Here is a 25181-nt window from a genome sequence, read left to right on the forward strand (position 1 = left end):
CTGGGCAGAGGGCGGGGCTGGCCGAGCGGCGGGGCTCGGGCGGAGAGAGCGGACGGGCGGCGAGGCCGAGGGAGCGGCAGAGGGCGGACTGCGGCGACGGCTGCCGGTGCCCCCGCGGCGCTCCTCGACATGCCAGGCCTAGGCTTCGGTGAGCGCCGGGCGGACCAGCGGGCTCGGGCGCGCGCGGAGGCGGCCGTTGGCGGGAGCCGCGGGGGGGAGGGGAGAGCGGGAGCGCGTGCGGGCCGGCGGCCATTGTGCCCCCTCCCGGGAGGGCCGGGCCGGGCCGGGCCGGGCGGGGGCCTGAGCCGCCCCGCTGCGCGGAGGCTCGGCCCGGGGACTCCATGGCGGGGGGGGGGGGGGGGGGGGGGGCGTGGAGGGACGCCGCGTGTGCGACGGGCACGGGGGCCGGGGCCAGTCCTGGGGCCAGGGAGGAAGTGATGGCGGGGGCGGCCGGGCCTGGCCCAGCGAGGTTTCCCCAAGCGTTCCGGCCCCTTCTGCGTGGACAAGTGCTTCGGGGGGAAAAGGGAAGACTGGCTGAGAACAGACTGCCTTAGATGCGGCGCAGGGGCTCCCGGGCCCGCTGCTCCTCTGCATGAAGGATTGCGGAGAAGGGGGCACAAAGAGAACTGGTCGTGGGTTCATTTGGCTTATTTTTGTGGATTCGCAAGGTGGGTTGGGAGTGCCACATAGTTGAGGGGTGTGGAGCCCCTTTTGGGTCCATCTCACATAATTCGACATTTGAGGAGAAGGTAGGGTGAGCTGTTTTCTGTCTATCCCTAGATCTAACGTAGACCTGGATTAATAAATACTTCTTAAAGCTGAGGGGCCTTAGAGATAGATCCCCAGCTCCATTGTTTCCTCAGTAACGAGGTTCAAGAAACTGAGACCCAAAGAGGTTAAAGTAACGTGTCCCGCGCCACAAAAGAGTAGTTTAAGTGGCATAGCTGATCCTCTGATACCAAATCTGACATTTCCATTCAACCGAAGAGAAGAACTTCTGTATTAATTTAGCACAGCCCCTGAACTTCAGTGTTTCTAATTAGGTCGTCAAAATGTGGATGATTTTAGAATTCATACTTACTGACAATGTGGAATTGGTCCCTCAACCGAGACAGTTTGGTGATACCTTGAATGCCATAGGGATATTAGAAGGTGCCACACATTATCTGCTCACATAGATTCTAGATATTTAGATAGTTTCCTGATGCCATTCATCAGTGACTAGAAGGGTGAAAATAAATTTAGAAACATACAAGTCAGTTTAGAAGTAACCTGTTTTGTCGTTTTTGCTTTTATAGGGATATGTGGGATTCTTTTGCTTAGGGGTCTTGAAGTTAAGAGCTAGGAATTAGCCTATGATGGTTCTCCCTTATACAACTTTAATTTTTTTAAAAAATTCTGAACTTGTATAACAAAAAACTTTTTCATATATATATAATATATAATATATATAAAACAAAACACAAAAGATTGAATCTACAACCGTAATTCTCCATTCTGTTAGTTTTTTAAAAATATAATAAATTACACATTTGCAAAACTGTTCTATTTTTTTAAAATGCTTCAGTGGTTTAACCATCCTTTCTACTCTCTGAACTCCTAAATCCTCAATTTAAAAAAAAAGAGAGTAAAGACCTTTTTAACACACATGGTCAAGCAAAAGGCCATGTACAAAAATGTATCTCTTTAAGCATCATCTCTCTTTCAGGAAGTAGGTAACATGCCTTCTTTTAAAAGATCCTCTGGGGGCTGTATGGTTGGTCCTTGCATTGATCTAAATGCTACAGTCTTTTGCAGTTGTTGTTTTTTTCCACTTTGTATTGTGTGATTTTGTATTTCTGACTGCTCATTTGAACTCTGTAACAGTTTATAATTCCCATGATTCTCTTAAGAGTATCTTTTTTTAATGACATTAAAATTACAGTCATATATTGTGATTTATTCAGCCATTGTTGGGATACCCCTTTAGATTCTAGATCTTTTCCCACTTTTAACCACAACTTGAGAATCAGAAAGTTTGTTTTGCTATTTCTTTCCTGGTCTTATTTTCCCTTTTTACCCCATCGATTTCTTATTCCTCTTTTTTTTAAAAACCCTCAGAATAGAACCAGTCCACACCCCTCAATATTTTCTCATTTGACTTCCTTAATTACTTTTGAAAACATTGAGATTGAAGACTGATGTTTCCCTCCCACCTTATAATTATTCTTGATTTGTAAGCTTATAGTTTTTGTCTTTTGTAATACTCTTAAGACTTCAGTGTAATCTTGACTAAGTTGCTTAGAACTTGAACTTGTTTTCTGGAGGCTTGCAGAATTTTTTCTTTGACAGGGGAGCTCTTGATTTGGGCTGTGGCAATTTTGGGATTTGCCATTTGTGTTTTGAGGAGGCAATAAATGATTCCTTTTATACATTTTACAGTCTGGTTTGAATGGCTCTAGATAGTTTTCATTTATGACTAATTGAAATTCAGTGACCAAACCTTTTTTAAATCATTGCTTTATGAGAATTTACTGATTCCTAAATTATTAGTTGTCTTTTATGTCAGATATGTCCTTATATTTTTTTAAGTCTTGATTTTTGTCCTAATATTTTTGACTGGGTCCTGGAGTCATTGATATCTGTTCTAGTTTTTAGGAAGTATATTTCTTGGGTAAGCTCTAAAAGCTTTTGTTCTCTTTCTCACTCTTTCCTCCAGAGCTTTTATTTTACTTTTTCTAAGTATTTATGTAGTCCATGTAAAAAATCCATTTTTTCCTTTGAATTTATCCTTGTCATTGTTAGTTTCCCTTTTTTAATACATCTTATCATATTTCCAGTTTTAGTTCCTTAACTTGGATTTTGAACCAGGATCAGACTCTGCCTCTACTTTATCTCTGCCTAAGTCATCAGGATTTTTTGCACTGATCTCCACCTTCTGGGACCCTGTGGATCTTGAGATTCATAGCATTAATCCTCATCAATGGCATCTCAGAATAATGTGCTAGGAACTTGGAGACTGCTTTAGTTGTGGTTTTTTTTTTTAGGTTTTTGCAAGGCAAATGGGGTTAAGTGGCTTGCCCAAGGCCACACAGCTAGGTAATTATTAAGTGTCTGAGACTGGATTTGAACCCAGGTACTCCTGACTCCAAGCCGGTGCTTTATCCACTACGCCACCTAGCTGCCCCCAGAGACTGCTTTAGTTTTAATGCTGCTTCAGCTTCCAGGATCTTCACCCTGGTACTTTCAGGTGTTACTACCTCCAGCTATGTGTGTTTCTGGTCACAGTGCAAAGCTACCAACTTGTTCATCTGTACTGGTGCTGGTTTTGACTTTTTTTTTTGCCCATGGTTTTTATGGCTAACATTTTGTATAGTTCTGCCACATTTGCTATAGTTTTCTTATTTGGATTATTTAGACTGGTATGAATTTTAAGGTTTTGCTAAACTTGCTGTGTATAAACTTGTCAGTCTCCCTCCATTCAGATATTGACTAGAAGTCCTTGTGTAATTTCTAATATGTCACATAAAACCTTTTAATTTCATGTAAACCTTAATAGTTGTCAACAATGTAGGAGACCTCATTTGACTATAATAACTGTTCTCCTGAAATTAGATCATTAGTGCCATCATTGAATAGAAAAACTGAGCGTAAAGGACCTTCAGAAGGCTAGCCATGCATTGTAGGAGTTTATTCCTGAGAGGACCCTCAGTTTTTTACCACCAACTTAAATCTACAGGTAATCTTTTATTGGGGATATGTCACCATGGCTTCTATAGATTATTCAGCCTATATTTAACATGAAATAATGGAAGTCCAAAGAGGTTGATATAAAAAGCACATCTTGCTTTGAGGTATATTTGTCTCAGGAGCTTTGATATATATTAGTGATGGTTTGAGAGGAAGCATCTCTTAAAAGTTGGTGCTGAGATAAAATTAAGGAAATCTGTCTCAATGACTTAGTGAACTTCAGGCTTCTACTGTATGCACCATTCTAGATAATAAATAATATATACAAGTCCTTGAAAAACAGCCTAGTTGGGATAAGTTTCAAAGATCACAATACTGTACATTAGAGAGATTAAAAACAGATTTCATGAAGAAAATGGTGTTTGAGGTAGACTTCAAGAGGATATGTTTATTAAAGAAATATGAACTACATGCCATGAAGTTCATCTTTACTATTCCATACCTCAAATTCCTCTACATCTTTACATATTCTCTATTCCTATCCTGAACAAAAGAAGGGACAACCCCTTTTCTGGGGCTCTAAATCTCATCTCTAGGAATTTATCCTGTGGATCATCTCTAATCTTTCATCTTTGAGCTGCCAATTCTTTCCTGCTGTCTGAATAAGAGGTCAGATTTGCTTCAGTCTTTAAAAATCTTCAATAGATCACTATCTCCATAAGTTGTCCTACACATTCCCTTTCACTGCTAAAGTCATAGAATTGATATTTCCCTGTTATAGTCACTTCCTCATTATCTATTTTTCAACCCCTGCTGGTTTGACTTTTGGTACCTCCACTACTAAAATGATCTTTTAATTACTTATTTGAAGACCTTTTAATCCTTATCCTCTGGATAAAGCTCTCTGGAGCTTTTTGTAAGTGTTTCCAAGGTTACTGTCTTCTCCTATCCCAGATAATTCACATATATATATTATATGATTCTCAAATCTCCATAATCATTGGCTAGCCTTGAACTAATTCTAAGCTCTTCCCTGTTTTTATTGAAGTATTTCTTGTTAGCTTATATTTATAACTTCAGAATTCTTTTTTAACAATTTTTTCTTCCTCATATTCAATCTCTGTCACATTGCCAAATCTTTTTAATTTTAACTCAACTTTCATCTGCATCAGTTTCCCTTCTCTTGATACATAATTCTCATCATCATTGGCCATTACTACCATAATATCCTATTTGTCTCCTTGCTTCTAGTCTTTCCTCTCCAGTCTTTGTTATAGTTGATAGTATTTCTAATACACATGTCACTTTCTCTGCTCAAAATCTCCCATGTCATCCACCCCCAGTGCCTACAGTATCAAATAGAATTGCCTCACACTAATATTTAAGATTAATTGCCCCTTCCACCTTTCTAGTCATATTGATAAATTAGTTATTACTCTTAACACACTCAGTCTTTCAAATCTATTCATTTTTTAGTCTATTCCAATGCCTGGCTCACATTGCAGCCTCATCTCTGTTCCAAATACTTCCAGTCTCTTTTGTTGTTGTTGTTGTTCTGTTTGCTTTAGACTTAATTTTCTTTGTATTATATTTTTGTTGCAAGCACCTAGAAGACAGACTACCTAGCATTGTACTTTAATATTATTGTTGAGAGAGATTGGAGGAGTGTAGGGAGTAATCCTGATTAGGGGAATGGTGGGAGCTAGGTAGATAAAGTCAGGAAGACCTGAGTTTAAATTTGGCCTCAGATGTTTATTAGCTATGTAAGTTTGGGCAAGTCATTTAACCTTTCTGACATTCCTCATCTCTTAAATGGGGATTATAATAGCAACTTTCCTCTCGGAGTTATTGTGAGGACAAAAAGATGACTTTTGTTAAGTGCTTTGCAAACCTTAAAAGCCCTATAAAATACTAGTTATTGTTAATTATCTTTATTTTCTTTTCCCACATAAATACTCTTCATTTGTACCATTCAACTTCTCATATTAAAGGCAGCATCATGTAATGGAAAGCACAGAATCATGCAGATCTGAATTTTTTTAACTTGGTTTATTATAGAGATTGTTTTTGGTGGTGTGGTGTTAGGTCCCCAAGATAACTATCAGGAAACCCCCCCCCCCCATCTAACTCATAATGGAACTGTAAAATTTATTGCCATTTTGTAGAGTTTATTCATGAAAAATCCTTGCCAGGATTCTTGAAGTAAGCACCGAAGGAATCTTCTAATTGTATGGAGCCAGTAATTGGGAGGGGGGGGGGGAGAGAAAGGGAAGTAGAGGACTAAGCCCTCTGACCCTTTTTTGATGATATGGTTGTATTTTTGTTCTAGGACTGATAAGCTGTGCCTTCTTTCTGGGTGTGAGTGGCTTATATTCCTCTAGTGATGATGTGATAGAACTGACTCCTTCCAATTTCAACCGTGAAGTTATTCAAAGTAACAGTTTGTGGCTTATAGAATTCTATGCTCCATGGTAAGTGTTTATGTTATAGCTTAATCACTGTAACATCAAAGTAGTATTATAAAATTTAGAAAATTATTAGCACAATAAAAAAAATTGATTGTTTCATTATTTAGTTGCTTTCCTGAAGAGAGACTAGTGAAAGATAATTGGAGGAGCTGAGTGTACTTAAATATTTAAATGGTTAAAGATACTGGAGAGCATTCCAGAGAAAAAGTTGTAAAAATGAATATATAGAGGACATTTAAAAACAACTGGGAAATATTAGGCTATTGTGATGAAACATAAAAATGAATAATGGTAACTGCATTCATTGTTCCCAAATGTTTGTGGTCAAAATAGACAGAATTAGGAATTATTTTTTCATATTCTAAATTCTTAAATGTACATTCTAATTGTACTTCTTTTATTCAATTTAATATGTAAGTGTAAATTGAAAGTAACTGGGACTCCAGGATTTTACTTTAGATAAAAATTAATGGTTTACCCAGAACAAAGAACCTTTCCAAGGAAGGTAGAAAACATTTAATTTAAAACTTATCTTTAGCAGAGAATTGCCCTTAAAGTTAGGAAGACCTATACTAAAATTCCGTTTCTAATAATATAGTTTAGTATGTGTCCATATGCATATCACTAATCTCTCGGTGTCCCCAGCTAAATTGAGGATGACTGCAGATCTGCAAATAATAGGAGTTTCCTAACCAAGGAAATGAAATCATAATTCTAGATGGGAAAAAAAAGACTTGTGCTAACACTCTGGTCATGTGTCTATTTAGTGTAGCACCATATTAATTGATAATTTAACTTTTGGTGGGGTAGGATGAACTTTGCAAGGAAGCCTTTTGGAATGTTTATATTATAAGAAAGTAACAGTGAATTTAAAAAATATATCTCAAGGGGGCAGCTAGGTGGCACAGTGGATAGAGCACCGGCCCTGGAGTCAGGAGTACCTGAGTTCAAATTTGGTCTCAGACACTTAATATTACCTAGTTGTGTGGCCTTAGGCAAGCCACTTAACCCCATTTGCCTTGCAAAAAAAAACCCTAAAAAAAAAAAAAAAAAATATATATATATATATATATATATATATATATAAAACGTTTTTCATTGGAAACATTAAAAATTGCTTTTTAATGAACTTGCATTATTAAAAATTGAGTGAGTAGGATGAAAATTAGACATTAATTGATTTACTGGTCTTTGGTATTAAAATTTTTCAGGCTAAAGAGGTAAAATCATTTATGCAAATACTTATTAAATAGCAATTGAAGTACTCTTATGCAAAGAGATTCTATTTAATGATTTAAAACAACATGCATAATGTTACATATAATGTACATGAATTGCCCATTTGAAGAATGTATTCTAATAAATCACTTGACATTATAACTAGGTAGTGATAGAGTAATTGAGAAAGGAACATCAGTATCAAGTACTGCAAAAAAGAATATTATTGCTAATGCACAGATATGGGGAAATGTTGATTTCATCTTTAAAGGAACTATTTGTGTAAGAATTTCCTCTATGGAGTCATAATTGTACAAAAGTCTTAGTGCTGAAGGCAAATAGAAATTAAGAGATTTGCCCAGAATTTCACAGTTATTAAGTGGAGGTGGGATTTGAACAGAGGTCCTAAGACTTAACCTAAGTCAGCTTTATAATCCTATTGTTAAAATAATTTTCTATTTTACTAACACATGTTAATAGAGATTGGAGTAACAATATCAAACTAGAGTGTTTGCTACTTACCTACACTCTACAACATCTTGATCTGCATAGCTTATATAGCCTGATAGAGCTAGAGCTATTGTGATCCTATTTGGACAGTAGTATTTGCATAAATCACACATAATTTTGTAAAAATCTAACCCTAAGGGGCGGCTAGGTGGCATAGTGGATAAAGCACCAGCCCTGGAGTCAGGAGTACCTGGGTTCAAATCCAGTCTCAAACACTTAATAATTACCTAGCTGTGTGGCCTTGGGCAAGCTACTTAACCCCATTTGCCTTGCAAAAACCTTAAAAAAAAAAATCTAACCCTGATGTGATTGATTATAAAATTAATCTAATCAAAGTGTCATTCTCTTTTCCCTCTTTTCCTTCCCCATAAAGGTGTGGTCATTGCCAAAGATTAGCACCAGAATGGAAGAAAGCAGCAACTGCATTAAAAGTAAGTTTATCCTCATTTTCTTTTACATTATAATCCACTGGTTATTAATTCTGCCTCAGAATCTTGCCTCACTCAGTACCCTCCTTTTCTTTCTTGCCTAGTTTTGATTCTCAGTACCTGTCACCTGACTTTTGCAGTAGTTTCCTAACCATCCTCTCTAGTCTCTCTTTTTTCTGTTTTAATTAAATATGTGACAAGTATAAATTAGTATTCTAGTTTTTGGGGGAGGGAGGGGTTTGCAAATCAGTGGGATTAAGTGATTTGCCCAAAAGCATACAGGTAATTATTAAGTGTCTGAGGTCATTTTTGAACACAGGTCCTCCTGAATCCAGGGCCCATGCTCTATCCACTTTGCCACCTAGCTGTTCTAAATTAATATTCTAATAATCCAACATTGCTGTTAAAGTTATCTTCCCTAATGCACAAATTGAATAAATGTATTTGGTATTTCCCTATTGTCTGCAAGATAAAAGAGAAACTCCTTAACCTAGCATCCAAGTGTCATAATGTGACCTCAGCTACCTTTTCAGCTTTTATTTCTTCTCTTCTGTTCTTTTATCTCCCAGTTAAACTAGAATACTAGCTTTTCCCTGAGTTTATGCTTTCTTCCATATTTGTGCTCACTGTCCCCCATTCCTGGGGGGGAACTTGTTAATTTTTTTTTCCCCTGAGAGTGATGCAGATGCCACCTATTCCATGAAATGAAGCTCCTCTATGATCCTTCCCTCCTCCAAGTCCCTGTCTTATCAGTTCATGACATCCTAATTCTTATTTTGTGTGTGTGTGTGTGTGTGTGTGTGTGTGTGTGTGTGTGTATGCTACTTGTAATGTTAGAGTCAGATAACCTGCTTAGTATCTTGTCTAAGTATAACTTTAAAGGGGTAAACCACTTTTTCTGAGCTCTAGTTTTATAGAATAATGGTTACAAGATCTTCAGGGTTTTTGTGGAAAAGGTTCTTGTAAACCTTAAAGAAACAACTGTTATTGTTACAGTTACAGTTATTTTTGTTCATCTTAATTATTGATAGTTTGTAAACTTCTTGAGGATAGGTACTGTCATTTTAACTGTTGTATGTTTTTCTGAAGTGTGAATACAAAATAATTTTTATTTGAATTTCAACAGGATGTAATAAAAGTTGGTGCAGTTGATGCAGATAAACATCAATCCCTAGGTGGTCAATATGGAGTTCAAGGATTTCCCACTATTAAGATCTTTGGATCCAATAAAAATAAACCAGAAGATTACCAGGGTAAGAATTTATTTTCCTACTCCGTTTCTTCTGGCTTTGCTGTGTAGTGATATTTCTTGGTTTCAATTTAAACAAAATTCTTTTTTTTTTTTTTTCAGTTTTTGCAAGGCAAATGGGGTTAAGTGGCTTGCCCAAGGCCACACAGCTAGGTAATTGAACCCAGGTACTCCTGATTCCAAGGCCGGTGCTTTATCCACTACGCCACCTAGCTGCCCCAACAAAATTCTAAATAACCATTGCAATCGTTGTGGGAAAATTCATGGCATTAAATTGCTGAGTGTTTGCCACTTAACTTTCTACTTGTATCATACTCTGTATATAAGATGCATAGACTCTTGACATGACACCTTGTTTCCCCACACACACACACTGGGGATTGAAAGAATACCATATGGATGAAAAGGAGATCTCATTTCAAAGACCTAGTCAAAGAACTAGAAACAGATGAATAAATCCAAAACATACGTGGAGTAATTGGGGTGTAGAGGGGACTAGAAATTTCCAAAGGGATACGAACCTTTTGCAAAAGATGATGCTTCATTTATCTGGCTTTGGACATGATCGTTATGGGAATTTGTAGTGCTTGATTGTACATATTTGTCACAGGTTTGTTTCTTGTTTCTTAATCCCCAGTGAGATGAGGGTCAAGGGGTGGGAAAAATTGAAAGGAGAAAAAATTAGTACTTGGTCACTGAGAAAATAAAATGTACAGGCAGCTAGGTGGCGTAGTGGATAAAGCACCGGCCTTGGAATCAGGAGTACCTGGGTTCAAATCCGGTCTCAGACACTTAATAATTACCTAGCTGTGTGGCCTTGGGCAAGCCACTTGACCCCATTTGCCTTGCAAAAACCTAAAAAAATAAAATGTAACAGAAATTGGAACTTCCTGTTTATATTCTTTCTTTGACCATGTATCATTGAAATGTCTCCTTTCTCCTCTTTTGTGACCTTTTTCTTTCTAAAAGGATGGAAAGAAAATATAGGAAAGGACCAATACCTTTCTTAGCACTTTTCAAAAATACAATTCAATCATAAATAGGATTGCTGTTTTTATTCATAAATTTTTTGTTTTGTTAGAAATAGGACCTATAGCTTTAAAGAATTTAGCATCTTGTAGTTTTTCTCCTTCAAAAAAATTAGATAAAAATATAAAATCAGGGGGCGGCTAGGTGGCGTAGTGGATAAAGCACCAGTCCTGGAGTCAGGAGTACCTGGGTTCAAATCCGGTCTCAGACACTTAATAATTACCTAGCTGTGTGGCCTTGGGCAAGTCACTTAACCCTGTTTGCTTTACAGAAACCTAAAAAATATATAAAAAATCAGAAAAAACAAAAACTAATTGACATTATTGATGAACAAAACATTTATTTTCAAAAAAGGAAATGGGAACAGTAGGAGAATGTGCTCAGCATTGATTAGTTAAAATAATAGTACTTATGAAATAAGAATCTTTTGAGTTGTAATCCTAGGTCTCCCAATAATAGCTTTGACTATGAGTCTTCATTCCCTCATTTTAAAACAGGAGTTTGGAATTGGTGGTTTGTTAATATTTCCTTATATCTCCTCTATGTGTTATTCAGAATAGATAGTAATCTCTAGAAGTGCTAGAAAATTTTGTATCTTAAGAGCAATAATTACTATTTCTTTAGCATATAAATATTTCTCACTTTTAGATTGTATTTTGATTGAATTTATCTTAAAGTAATTGACATAAAGGAAATCCTGATTTCACATGTTTTTTCCCATCTCTATTAATAAACTGTAGACAAGCCTGCAAAAAAAAAATTAAGTAATTTGTCATTATGGCATTAAATAAGCAGAATGACTTAAAAATAAGAACTTTATAATTTTTATTAAAATCTACTTAGTGACACTAAAGCTAGATAATTTTTGAGTTGTCAGAAAGATCTGCTTGTTTTTATGTGATACATGAGCATTAACCATTTTACATTTGTGTTCTTTTAGGTGGTAGAACTGGTGAAGCTATTGTAGATGCTGCTCTTAGTTCTTTACGACAATTGGTAAAGGAACGCCTTGGTGGAAGAAGTGGTGGATATAGTTCTGTAAGGCTTTTTGATTGTTTTTGATAACTTTAAAAAAGTTTATTGATGCTATTTTGTTTTCACATCAGTCAGTTTCAGGTATCTCTTCATCACCCTCCTGATATGACCTGAACCCCCCTCATTGCATGTTCATTTTTCCCTATACCAAAAAAAAAAAAACCACTACTAGCATTGATGCTGTTGCTTGAATAACTTTCTAATTCTCTTCTTGATAGTACTCTTTACAAACATAGCAGCACTACTTCTCAGCCATGTCTAACAGTACATTCAGGATTCTACATCTATTATCTCCCATCCATCCATCCATCAGAAGTTAGGGTACATTTTCTCTTGAGTCCAAGATCGGTCAAAATAAGTGTTCAAGGTTTCAGGCTTTAGCTTCATTCATTGTTTCATATACATTATTACGTTCATTGTTTTTCTGTTCGTTTCATTTTTGTATCACTTAATCCAGATCTTCTGTTTCTTTAAATTCCTCATTCCTCACTTCTTAGAAATTATATCCCACTACTTTCATATACCACAGGTCTTCTAACCAAAGATGGATAACCATTTTTAAGTAGTCTTTGTGCCTAATGAGTATGAGAATATTGAAGCTTCAACTCTTAGTATATATGGAAGAATATTGTGTGTATACATAGTGAAGAATAGTATATGTGCAGTTTTAAAATTATATTCCATTAAGTTTTTAATATGCTGGAAAACTTGTTTTTATTCATTTTCCCCTTGAATTGCTGAAATTAAATCAAAGCTGTCAGAATTGTGAGAACATTTTTTAAGTTTAGATACAAAATTATATGATTTCCCTAAATTTTATTCCAAATTATAATTAAGGTTTGGATGTCTTTTAAATACAGAGTCGAAGTGAAGGTTCAGGCAAGAAGGATGTGATTGAACTGACAGATGACACTTTTGATAAAAATGTACTTGACAGTGATGATGTTTGGTTGGTGGAGTTTTATGCTCCTTGGTGTGGCCACTGCAAAAAGTAAGTTGTATGGTTGATTCTTGCCCTGTTTTTGTTTCATGTTTATTTTAGTCAGCTCATCTAGCTCTGGTCTAAAATTTCTTAATTCAAAAAAATTTTGAGCTGTTGTGATAAAGAACTCATAGGGAGTGGAGTGATATATTTATGAAATGGATTTTGAAGGAAAAGGAATACACTATTTATGATGTTTTCTCTCAGGAGACTTAGAAAATAGAATTTTATGTGTGGGGGGGGGGAGAGAGAGACAGAGAGAGGGGAGCTAAAAAGGGTCATTTCCAAGGTCTGCCTCATCTGAATTGTATAGAGTATAAAAGCAAATATTATTGCTAATCATTGATTCATTGATACTTCATTCCTATAGCTTAGAACCAGAATGGGCAGCTGCAGCCACAGAAGTAAAGGAACAGACAAAAGGAAAGGTGAAGCTAGCTGCTGTAGACGCTACAGTAAATCAGGCATTAAGTAGTCGATATGGGGTAAGTATATTTTAGAGTCTGAGGCCAGATTTGAACTCAGGTCCTCCTGACTCCAGGGCTGGTACTCTATTCACTGAGCTACCTAGCTGCCCCTAACTTTACTTTTTATGTAGCATATTTGCAAATGAAAGGTGGAAAATAATCTACAACAGTGATTTATTTGCTTTTTTTTTTTTTTTTAGGTAAATCTTCATCAATAATTTTTGGTTTTACATCCCTGTATTTCCTACTCTATTAGAATCCTAGGAGAGTCTTTTCAGCAAATTTGTGGGGAAATTGAACAGGAATAGATGGGTTAATCTGTATTGTTGAAAGGAATATTCATGTTGATAAAAATTAAAAAGTCATTGATATATTGGAGTATTTACTTCTATAAGAGTTAAAGCATCAGAATTACTAGCTTTTGTGACCTTGGGCAAATAACCTTTGCCTGCCTCAGTTTCCTAAACTCTTAAATGAGCATAATAAAAGCATCTGCTTCATAGGATTGTGGGGATCAAATGAGATGATATCTATGAAATGCTTAGCAGACAGTGCTGAGTACATAGTAGGCATTTAATAAATGTTTGTTTCTTTCCTTCCTTTTAGCTAATATAGATTGTATAGCACAGATCCCTGGGGCACTCCACTGGTGACCTCCCTCCAACTTAATATTGATCCATTATCATGACTCTCAACTATTCACTGGTTCCAAATCCCTAACTTAGTCCAAATTTCTTCTATCCTTTCCGTAAGAATTTCATGAGACTTTATCAAAATAAACATGTGCAGCATGCTCTTGAACTCTTGAACTTTTGAGAAAAAAGAATTTAAGGTTAGACTGAAATATCTTGACCTACAAGGTATTGAAGGTTAATAAGGAACTAGAATCTAAAAAATCAGCAGTTAAAATAGGTTTATTAGCCATGCCAATACAATATAATGTAATTTCTGGTAAGGTTTCTAACATAATTCTTGATTGTGGCTTAAAGTTGGAGCATGGTCTCTAGACCTAAACTCACCCACAATCTCATTTTTTGATTATTGATTTAGGAGACTTAATTTCAGTGTTGTAATGCCTTATTCTTTTGCTACAGTTAATCACTTAGCAAAGAAGTTGTCTCCTGACCATTTTAGAAAAGGAAACAAATCTCTATAGGAAAATATGATTTGAGTTTGAAGGAATCCTAGAGATGATCTGATCTAACATTTCGTTGTTTAGGTTAAGAAAATTCAGACAGATGAAGTGACTTGATCAAAATCTGTTGCTTAAAAAATCAAAGAGATTTTATCCCATAAATATTACTCCCAAAGTTGACAAAAGACACCACTTTTTCTTTCAGAATATTTACTGAAAATTGGGTGCTTCCCTTCCTCCCCTCAAATTTTGAACTAAATAAACTTGCCAGAAGGAGTAGTTAAGTCAAATTACCCTAGATAGAGTAGGAAAAAGTCAAATTAAAGGAACTATCAGCTACTTGGTAGTAGTGGAAGATGAAATTCGCTTGAGTTTGTTAGCATTTCCCTTCTTTTAAATCTTGGTATTTGGGGAGTTAAACAATTCTTCAATTATCCCTCCTTGACCTGTTAATTTTTTACCCTTTTGCTGTCTTTTAGGCTTTCATGTAGTACAGAGCTGTCAAATGTGGCCTGCAATGCAATTTTATGTGGCCCCTGGTTGGTTTAATAAATGTTTTAGTAAACGAAGCCAAGCTACCGCCAAAGCTCTCAATAAAATGGCAAATCAAAATATACTGTCTGTTGTTTCAATAAAAACTTTTAAAAGTCAAGTTGGACAGCCCTGATGTAGAAAATCTTCTCCCAGCCCCACTCCTTTGAATCTCTTGCTTGCGGTAGTTATAGAATTATTCCTCCTTTTGCTGAGCTCCATATTTACGGTCATTTTTTAATGCTGGTCGATAATTGATTTTTTCTTTCTTTCAACTGTAGTTATTGAATGGAGGCTTTGTACTAGAAACAGACTCCCCTCCGTGCTGTACTTTTGGGTAGAGTGGTAGATCCTGTTTGTTCTCAATAAAGCTTTATTCCCTACAAAGACTGCTACTTCCTAGGATTAGCAGGCCCCCACCACTTACTTCCCACTGGCTTTGGGGGTTCTGAAAACTGGATCTTGAGGGTTCCCTCTGGTATCTTAGGACAGAATGCTAAGGATTTGAGCTTTCCCATCTATGCACTCTAGTAGTACCTCATACTGGTCACTGTCTTCTGTTGTTTTCTGGCACCCACACTCTGGGTTTTCTGTTAGTCTTGGAGCTTTTTCAGAAGATCCTTCAGCTGTCTTCAAACACAAGTCTTGAAGTCTTTGCTTGTCCCTGGCCTTTCTTTGATGGAAAGCTACCGTGTACTATCCCTAATTTTGCTAAAGGTTTCCCTTTTTTTTCCTGGACTGACTTTTTTTGATGGAAGAAGTCATTGTCATTTTTCATTTGACTTCATGGTCTTTGATCAGTTTATTGTGAACTTCAAGTTTTGCTGGATTGAGGTGTTTATGGGATTTGGCAGTCTGACTCTCAGATTTTTTCGGATTTTCATATAGTATATTGAAATGTCAGGTTAAGACCATTATATACTTTCTAACTCATCTGTGTACATGATGTGAAAGAATTTTCTTTTATCTTAATACTAATAAAGAATTAATATTCTGCATTTTATTTTAGATTGGAGGATTTCCCACAATCAAGATTTTCCAGAAAGGAGAACCACCTATGGATTACAATGGTGGGAGGACAAGATCTGACATAATTTCCCGAGCTCTAGATTTATTTTCTGATAATGCCCCACCACCTGAACTCCTTGAGGTATATCATTTCATTTTTAACTACCACCTCAGTTTATTAATACAGAATATTTTATAATATTTTATACTAATTTCCCTATCCATTGAGGACATCACTATATTCTCTCATTGTGCAAGTTTATAATCTCATTCTCATCTTGGCATTTTCTTATCCTATATTCAGTTTGACAAAACCTATGAAATCTCCCAAATCCATTCCCTCCTTTTAACTCACATATCTACTACGCACGTTCAGGCCCATATCACCCCTTTTCTGAACTGTTGGAATAGCCTTCTAATTAATTTCTATGTCTTCAGTATCCCTTCTACAAGTTATCATTCACACAACTGCCAAACTGTTATTTCTCAAGCAGAGAGGTCTGATTATGTCATTTCTTGTTCAAAAAATCTATATTGGCTCCTTAGTTTTCCAAAATTACATTTCTCCTCCTCAAGTGTATTATATATTCTGACCAAACTAGAGTCCTTGCTGCTTACTATCTGTGACATTTTCCTCTCATGCCCTCCATTGATTTGTACAGATTACCTCCTCGAACTAGAATACTCTCCCTCCCACTTGTCTCATGAAATCCTTAGTTTCATTCAAATTACAGCTTAAATACCACATACTCCAACAAGAATTTTTTTTAATTTACTCCAGTTGTTAGTGCTCCCTCTCCCTCTTTAAAATTACTTTTGTCACTGTTTATATTTTATGTCTTTCCCTGTGTACATGTTGCTGCCCCTCAGTAGAACTTTTCCTTAAGAGCAAAGACTATTGTTTTCCACCTAGCACAGTACCTGGCACATAGTGTCAACTCAGATGTTTGCAAGGGTAAATTGAAATGTTTAAAGAAAGTTGCTATACAAAGTACTTTAGATGTTGAAGTTTGAGAGACTAATTTCTAAACTGGCATGTGGAAAATATGAAACAAAATTAAATACATTTTCTTTTTATTCTAAACTAGCTCTTAGCTTTTGTGACAAGCAATAGTATGCTAAGTGCAGTCTTCTTAAATGCTTTTCACTTTTCTACACTAAAATAATTGATTAATGCAAGAATATGCCTAATGATCATGAATTTTTAATTGGGTTTTGTATAAGCATTATTGTTAGAGATGTTCTTCAAAGTGACTTTTGGCAAAAGAACTTAACATGCCTTTTTGAGTTATTTTATGAAATGCAGACTACTGAGGTTTTTTTATTTTCTTGACTGTTCATCTTGCAGCTCCCTAAATATTAACTCCCAGCTTCCATATTATTATTCACAGATTGTTGATGAAGCAGTTGCAAAGAAAACTTGTGAGGACCACCAGCTCTGTGTAGTTGCTGTTTTGCCCCATATTCTAGATACTGGTAAGAGGAACAAAGTTCTATGTTTCTCTTCTGATACTAACTTATCCTATATATAGCTTTTATTTAAATGAAGGAGAAAAATTGCTCCCTCTCTAATTCAGACTTTGTCTATCTAAAACAGGAGCAGCAGGCAGAAATTCTTACTTAAAAGTTCTACTAAAGTTGGCAGAGAAATACAAAAAGAAATTGTGGGGGTAAGTTATTGAGCATTTTATCTAAATGGTCTTCACATTCTAAAAGTTAAGAGACTTGGCCATTGTCTTCCCATTAGGTACCTGGTATAGTTAAGAACTTAGTGTTTATCACAGTGTTTTTACATCTGTCTTTTCCATTAAACATGGGAGTGAGGCAAGGATGTCCACTCTCCCCACTACTAGATGATTAATAGCTTCAGCAAGCCCTTAAGATTGTACCAAACATATAAGAGTCTGTGTGTGTGTAGGTAGATTTGGATATATAAATAAATATATAGATATAGATATAAGACGATTATTAAATGGAAAAGGTTAAGCTGTCCAGTGGATCCAGGTGGTGCGATTTAAAGTTATGTTTAGATGAACACAAAATATAACCACTGTGTGATTCTCCTCAATCCTGAACTCCAGGGAGAGTGGTATTGAATGAGTCTTTTATAGAAATAGAAAACAATTTATCCATTTAAATTGAGAGGGTGGTTGATTTGGCTTAAGGAATTCGCTCTTGACTGAGTGAAAGGCTACTAAAGAAGATCATAGAATCTACTTTCAGTAGATTTCTGAGACTAGACAAGTATGGATGATGATAATGTTGTGCTGATGTTATGATCCCAAAAAGAGACTGAGTTGCATATTGAAGAAATTCTGTCTAAAGCCTTAGAAAGCTGAAGGTTTAAATCCCAGTTCTGACATTAAATGGGTATGTTACTAGCAGCAAATCAGGTAATTATTTCAAGCTTCAATTTTTCATTAGTAAAGTGAGCTTGGGAATACCAACATCACTTATATCTTGTCAACATGGAAGAAATAAAAAGGGTTATTGTAATCCCATAAGCATCCATTTTTCTTTATATAGTTTGTGTTACAAATTACCCTGTGAGGTAAACAATGATTAGTATTTTCTTTCGTGTATAGATGCAATCCTATTACCCTTTAATGGTTGTTCCCCTTGGGAAAGCTACCTGTAATCAACTTCTATTTCTTTTTTCTTTAAAGTTTTCTTGGTGTTTTCTAGATCCAAGTACTCCTCAGCTATCTGATTGTTCCTTTTTAGTCAGAGCCCTTTGCTATATATATCTTCATCTAAGTCCCACTGCTAACTGTTGGTGTCCTGCAAGGCCCTCTCCCAGTCTCTTCTCACTTCCTACTTTTTTACTTGGTGATTTCATCAGCTCCCATGGATTCAATTATCATTACTGTGCCAATGATTTTAAAATGATTTTTTCTAGCCTTAACCATAACTCTCCTAACCTAATCTTTCACCTCTAACTACCTAACAGACATCTCAAATCTCATGTCTTGTAGACATCTTTAAGTGAGCATGTCAAAAGCTGAACTCATCACTGTCCTCCCACACCTTCCCTTCTTGCTAGTTTTCTATTCCTACCTTGCCAGTCTTCTACTTTACCTTCTCATCACATTCTTTGACACTGGTAGAAACAACAATCTCTTGACTATTTTCACTAGCTGTCCTTCATGCTTGGAATGTAATGAAGTTATTGTAGGAGAGCTAAAATGTTTTGCTTCCATTCTACCTCTACCATATACATTATAAATGAGAATGGCTACCCAATATCATATTGCTAATATGTTTCAGAATTCTGGATTTAAATGTTTTTCTATTTGCAATTCTTTCCAATCACATTTTGATGATTGTTTAGATTTTTTTCCTTAAAACAAAGAAAATGGGAATGACGCTGTTAAAGAAATTGAAAAAAGTACTGTATATATCAAAGGACATTTTGCTACCCATTGAAAACATTTCTATGTTATGGGAACTTTAAAGAGTGTGATTTGAAAGACAACCTTTTGTCTTTCCATTTGAAATTCCTTTCTTACCCTCTCCCTCAAAGTTATTCACGTTCTTCCCTTACTTCATTACCCTTCTATCATTTATGCCTTTCCAGCTTCACCCTGAAATGCTCTTATCATCTGTTTTCTCTGTTCCTGTTTGAATGCTACTAAAGAAAGGCACACAGTCATATTGATTGGGTCAACTATAAATTGGTTATCTGTTCTCAACTGGGTCTCCCTTCTTAAATTAGTCATTTTATTCATCTTTGATATTCCCAATTCTGTCAAGTGGACCATCATTTTCCCAATTACTCAGTTTCAAAATTTTAGTGTTGTTTTGATTCTTTACTCTCACTCTATATATCTGAGAAGTTACCAAGTCTTATTGATTCTATTTAGCATCTTTCTCATCTGTCCCCTTTGCTCTCTCACACTATAACCATCTTAAGTTTTAGTCATATCGCAAGAGGCTTCTGCCTTTCTTGTATCCAGTTTCTTTCCAAATCTAAAAACTGCAAAATTGCTTTACTTAAATGTATGCCAGGGCTGTCCAACTTTACTTTTAAAAGATTTTATTGAAACAATAGAAAATAATTTTGATACGCCATTTTAGTGAGAACTCTGCAGTAGCTCAGCTTCAGGGGCCACATAAGATCTTACTGCGGGTCACATTTTGGAAAGCCTTGATGTACGCTGTCACTATATGCACAGGCTTCATTCTTGGGCATTTAAAGTACTTCTCTGTCTGACTTTAGACTATCTGATATTAGTGTAAATTATATACGATTTCTCTTCAGAAACTACTGTGCTATATACCATGACATTCTGCTTCACGTCTCTGGTTTTGCAGTCAGGTCTGCATAAACCTTCGTTCTGCCTCTTGAAATCCCTTTTTCCCTTCAAGGCTTAGTTCAGATGCTACTTCCTTCATGAAACCTTTTCTAATTTCCTCAGTTTTTGAATATTTGTTTTGAATATAGCCTGTATTTACTTATCTTTTTGTATGTCATCCTTGGTTTCCCCTTTTGTATGTGGAAATGATATTTTTGGAGTGGAGACCAATGACCAATCTTTTATTCTGAACTTGAGGTCAATTAATAGTTCAATGACTGCCCTAAGAAATTATGAAAATATTTGTTTCTAGATGGCTGTGGACAGAAGCTGGAGCTCAACAGGACCTTGAAACCGCACTGGGAATTGGAGGTTTTGGGTACCCTGCAATGGCAGCTGTCAATACACGAAAGATGAAATTTGCTCTTTTGAAAGGGTCTTTCAGTGAGCAAGGAATTAATGAGTTTCTCAGGTAAGTGAGAAGGATTTGGGAGGGGGTTGGCTTTGAAGTTAAAATAGCTTTGAAATAAACTAATTTTGTAGGTACTGCCTAAAATAAACTTTTCAAACCACATTTAAATTTAATTGGTGCTTTAATTTACTCTCCTGAGCACTGGACCTGTAGTCAGGAAGACCGGAGTTCAAATCTAGCCTTTGGAGAAATCATTTGACCCGTTTGCCCTGTTTCCTCCACTGTAAAATGGGTGTAATAGTACCTACCTCACTGTTGTAAGGCTCACATTTATTAGTAGTATGTTTAGCACATACTAGGCACTATTCAAATACTAACTTTTTTATTATCATTATTAAAGATAAGTAATCATTTGAATGTACTTTGTATGTAGAATCTTTTTATAAAAGTGTTCCCAGACTTTCTGTTCCTACCTTAGCAAGAGATTTTATTTTATTTTTGTTTTATTTTTTTTTAATTTAGCCGTAAGCAGAGTTGTAATGTCCCAGGTACTCAGAAGGACCAGAGCTGGCTATTCAAGATTCCACTGTACTTGGCTTTGGACTGTATTTGAATGTGTTTGTGTCTGACCAGGGAATTTACAGAACTCCTAAGTATTTAAAAGTTTGCTAGCTTTACTATCATTCACTCTTGTAGCCATGCTTTCCAAACTGTATTAGAATTGGACCTAGAGTTCTCATTTTGCGAAAAGATACTCATCCTCTTAACACCCAGCCTAAAGAAGAAGCAACCTTCTATTAAATTGTGTAATTATTAACACCTTTCCTGAGATAGGAAAAGTTTAATAAGTGTTCTGTATTTTTTTCAAAAGATGAATTTTAGATATTTAGAGTAACTTGAAATTTAGTAATCAAATATAGCATAGTGTATAGACAGATTTTGCCTTGAGACTAAATCCTCCCTCTGACACCTATCTACTATGTCACCCTTACCAAGTCACTTAGTCTCTCAGCATTCTATAAATTAGGGAGATGGTGTTGATCTCTGTTGGTAGAGGTAGCTTCCTTATCTGGGTATGCTTTGTACTGATGACTTCAGAGATCTGGTTCCTATCATATCATTTAGTTAAATATCAAATTACAAAAAAGTTTTCTTTTCATGGAGTCTCCCTGGGAAACTTTAATATTTAGAAAATAATTACTGAGAAAGCTATACAGCCCATTTAAGTACAGTGATTAATTAGTTTTGTATTTTCAGGGGGCCAAGTTAGGTGACATGTTCTCAAATAGTATATTTATGGCTACTTTGGTGGTATTGATATAAAATATGGCAGAAGAATATCAATTTTTAAAGGATAAACTCTAGTCATTTGACAAATTAACCCAGCCATTTTGCCTAACAGGAATAAGAGATTGGATTGATGTCTCATGTCACTATCATGTGGGAGATTATGATGTACAGTTTGGCTTGGGCTACTGTAGCTTCTGATCAAATTAATTGTGTATTTTAAATGAGAATAAGTTGTGTGCTTTTTGTAGGAAAGATTGGATCCCTAGCCCAGATGCCTTTGTCTACTGATTGCTTTACTATTGCCTTTCCTACTGCCTCTAAACAAACCCAAGACCTCCCCTATTCTTAGACAATCGACTACATCTTACCATGACACAAACTACTATCTTCCAGCTCTCCTTTGTTTCTCAAACTCCTTGAAAAAGCCTTTTGCACTTGTTAGCATCACTTCCATTTTTCTCTTCTAAACCTTTTACAATCTGGATTCCTACCTCATCACTCAACTGAAATTGTCCTTTCCAGAGTTAGTAATGGTCCAGAGATTGCAAAATCTGATGGCCTTTTTTTCATCCTTTTTTTTTTTAAATTTCTGCCTTCTGCAGCACTTGACATTTTTAACTGCTCATTCTTCTAGGTACTACTTTCTTCAGAGTTTTCATACACTGCTCTTTCTTTGTTATCATCATTCCCCAAATAACTACAGGCATGTTTCAAGTCTCTGTTCTGGACCCTTTTCTCTAAACGCTAGTCCCATTCTCATAAATGAATTAATGAGGGGGCAGCTAGGTGGTGCAGTGGATAGAGTGCTGGCCCTGGAGTCAGGAGTACCCAAGTTCAAATCCAGCCTCAGACATTAATAATGACTTAGCTGTGTGGCCTTGGGCAAGCCACTTAATCCTATTTGCCTTGCAAAAAATTAATGAGATCATTCTTGATGACTCCAGATTTATTTTTCCAACCTTAAGTTTCATCTAAGCTGTAGTCCTGAATCACAACTGTTTATTGAATGCCCATAGAAATTGCAAATTATGATTTTTTTTTTCTGAAACTGCAAAGGGATGCTAAAGAATAAAGTGTCTCGGGATTTATTATTAAATGGGATTATTTACTTGCTACTATCCTTTCATTTTAAATTTTTTTCCCCATCTAATTTCACAGTCCTGGTTTACCCCCTTTACTTCTCTACCCCAGAAAAAAAAAACAGCAATGGACACTTTTGTGGGGGCGGTGATAAATAGGACTGTTACATCCTATTAGGATAAAATGCTTTATAGTCCATAAAAGAGAAGATACCTCCTCCCATACACACATACCCAGTTTCTTATACAGTTAATGCCCAGAACAGGAGTCCTTAAGGAAACCTGCCTGTGATAACAGAAAGTAAATGCATAGAAGTCAACTCCTCATAGATTGTTTCATGGTTTGAATTAACACTGAAATCTCTGAAAACGTTCCCCAAAATCACAACCGCCACTGAGTAGTTGTGTTATGGCTCCATTCCAATGGCAGTTGTATTCACTCCTGCATGGCTTAAGATGTCTAGAGACTGAAGGGGCCAATCAGCTAAAATTGTAGCCAACTGTAATCCTTGAAATTACTTGTTAAAAATAAGAATTGATAACTTGAGAAAAGAGACGATGGAGATTACATAAAATTTTAGGATTTAGAAGCAGACTGTTGATTCTTCTGCACAGCATCCTCTTACTGGACCTTATATTCTTATGATATTCAAAATGGTACAAACGATTGTACAGACAATTGAACAGAACACCGTGCTGTATGATTATACCACAGTGCCTCTGTTAATCTGACACAGGAAAAAAAGGTTCTTCCTTCCCCCCACCCCATAAAACATGCCATTACTTAGTAAAACATGTAACATATTAATGTGTTATCATGAACTAAAATAATGAGAAAACTAGCTGGATACAGTATGATTTATAATTACATATATTTAAGTATAAATTGACTCTAAGAATGTTGTCGAGGAGTAGAGGGAAAGATGTGGAACTCAGTCTTACAAAAAAAAATGAATATTAAAAACCTCTTTACATGTAGTTAGAAAAATATATTTATATATTTTTTTAAAGAAGGTTGAAACAGCTCATTAAATATGTATTTTGGATTCAGAGATATTTTAAATCATACAATTTTCCATTTATTTTATTTTACCAGAGAGCTTTCTGTTGGCCGTGGCTCTACCGCACCAGTAGGTGGTGGCGTTTTCCCTAAAATAAGCACAGTAGCCCCTTGGGATGGCAAAGATGGTGAGGTAAGCATGTATAGAATGCCTACCCTGGGCTTTACAAATATTTTCTCATTTGATTCTTAAAGTAACCCTGCTAAAGTAGATGCTTTCTCTAGGAACCATGTTTTTAGGTATATTTTGCAGTATTTTTTGAATTTTTATTATTAACCCCATCACTCCAGAGTTTTGCTTTATTTTCTCATGAGAAATACAGTCACTCAAATAAAGAAGACCCAGTTTCAAATACTCTCTCACCTCTTGTATTGACAGCTATTAGCCAAATGTCCTTGGTTTCCTCCTCTCTAAACTTGGGTTTTTGCCCAGTAAAAGGGATCTTTTAGTCATATGGATCGATTGAAACAGAAATATATTTTAAAAACTGTTATCTCAAATTCAAGTCTAATTTTGTTGATATTTAATCAATTTGATTTAGGAAAATTGAGAGAAACAAAAGATATAATCAGATAAAAGAATTAGAAAGTATGGGGTTTGGGTGGCTAGGTGGGTACAGTGAACAGAGCCCTGGCCCTGGAGTTAAGAGTACCTGAGTTCAAATCTGACCTCAGACACTTAATAATTACTAGCTGTGTGGCCTTGGGCAAGCTAGTTAACCCCAATGCCTGGCAGAAACCAAAAAAAAAAAAGTCAGTGTAATAGGCATTTAACCAGTCCTTCACTACTTTGCCACCTTCGGTAAAATCCCTTTTTATGTTTCACAGCTTCCCATTGAAGATGATATTGATCTCAGTGATGTAGAACTCGACGACTTAGGAAAAGATGAGTTGTGAGAAATGACATATACTTCTTGGGAGCGGATTTTTCCAGCAGTGGTGGAACATCCTTTGCAATCAAATGGATATATACCAGTGGCCTTTTTAAAAACTGAAGCAGCATTGTTTGGTCATTTGAAACACTGTAACAGTGAACTGTTTGCATCTCAAGAAAAACATTGAAAAATTCTATGAATTGTTGTTAACCAGTGAATTTGATTGTATTCTGTCAAACAATATTTTGAAGATAATTGATTTTTGTTGTTGTTGTTGAAACATTTTTCCATCCCAAGTGTGCTGTTTGTAGGTTCGTTAAGGCTGTTACTTTACTAAGTTTTTAACTGTGATGTTTTTTTCTTCATTTGAACACAATGCTTTGTTCCAGTTAAAGAATAAAAACAAAGTATTTTTGACAGTGCCTATCATGTATGAAGAAA

The 25181-nt window shown here is 36.0% G+C and overlaps 1 protein-coding gene across 2 annotated transcripts; it reads left to right on the forward strand.

Moving 5' to 3' along the window:
* The first annotated feature begins 2 nt into the window (after positions 1-2).
* On the forward strand, positions 3-25155 carry PDIA6 (protein disulfide isomerase family A member 6). 2 transcript variants are annotated; one of them, XM_074209757.1, is made up of 13 exons: positions 3-148; positions 5999-6140; positions 8239-8296; positions 9420-9546; positions 11512-11609; positions 12467-12597; positions 12959-13073; positions 15731-15871; positions 17121-17205; positions 17327-17399; positions 20338-20496; positions 23902-23998; positions 24694-25155. In XM_074209757.1, the coding sequence occupies exons 1-13, from the start codon at positions 130-132 to the stop codon at positions 24760-24762; spliced, it is 1314 nt and encodes a 437-aa protein (XP_074065858.1). In that variant the 5' UTR covers positions 3-129; the 3' UTR covers positions 24763-25155. The 2 variants fall into 2 exon arrangements, with proteins under 2 accessions (XP_074065858.1, XP_074065857.1); XM_074209756.1 differs by lacking the exon at positions 3-148 and adding an exon at positions 419-668.
* Positions 25156-25181: the final 26 nt, after the last annotated feature.

The sequence above is a fragment of the Macrotis lagotis genome, chromosome 1 (assembly GCF_037893015.1).
Source record: "Macrotis lagotis isolate mMagLag1 chromosome 1, bilby.v1.9.chrom.fasta, whole genome shotgun sequence".
Lineage (NCBI taxonomy): Eukaryota > Metazoa > Chordata > Mammalia > Peramelemorphia > Peramelidae > Macrotis > Macrotis lagotis.

Excerpts from the sequence above, each read along its gene's own strand:
- PDIA6 (XM_074209756.1), top strand. The coding sequence starts at position 593 with ATGAAGGATTGCGGAGAAGGGGGCACAAAGAGAACTGGTCGTGGGTTC. Across the intron at positions 8,297-9,419 it reads AAGCAGCAACTGCATTAAAA|GATGTAATAAAAGTTGGTGC; the intron begins GTAAGTTTATCC and ends GAATTTCAACAG. Across the intron at positions 23,999-24,693 it reads GGGATGGCAAAGATGGTGAG|CTTCCCATTGAAGATGATAT; the intron begins GTAAGCATGTAT and ends TATGTTTCACAG.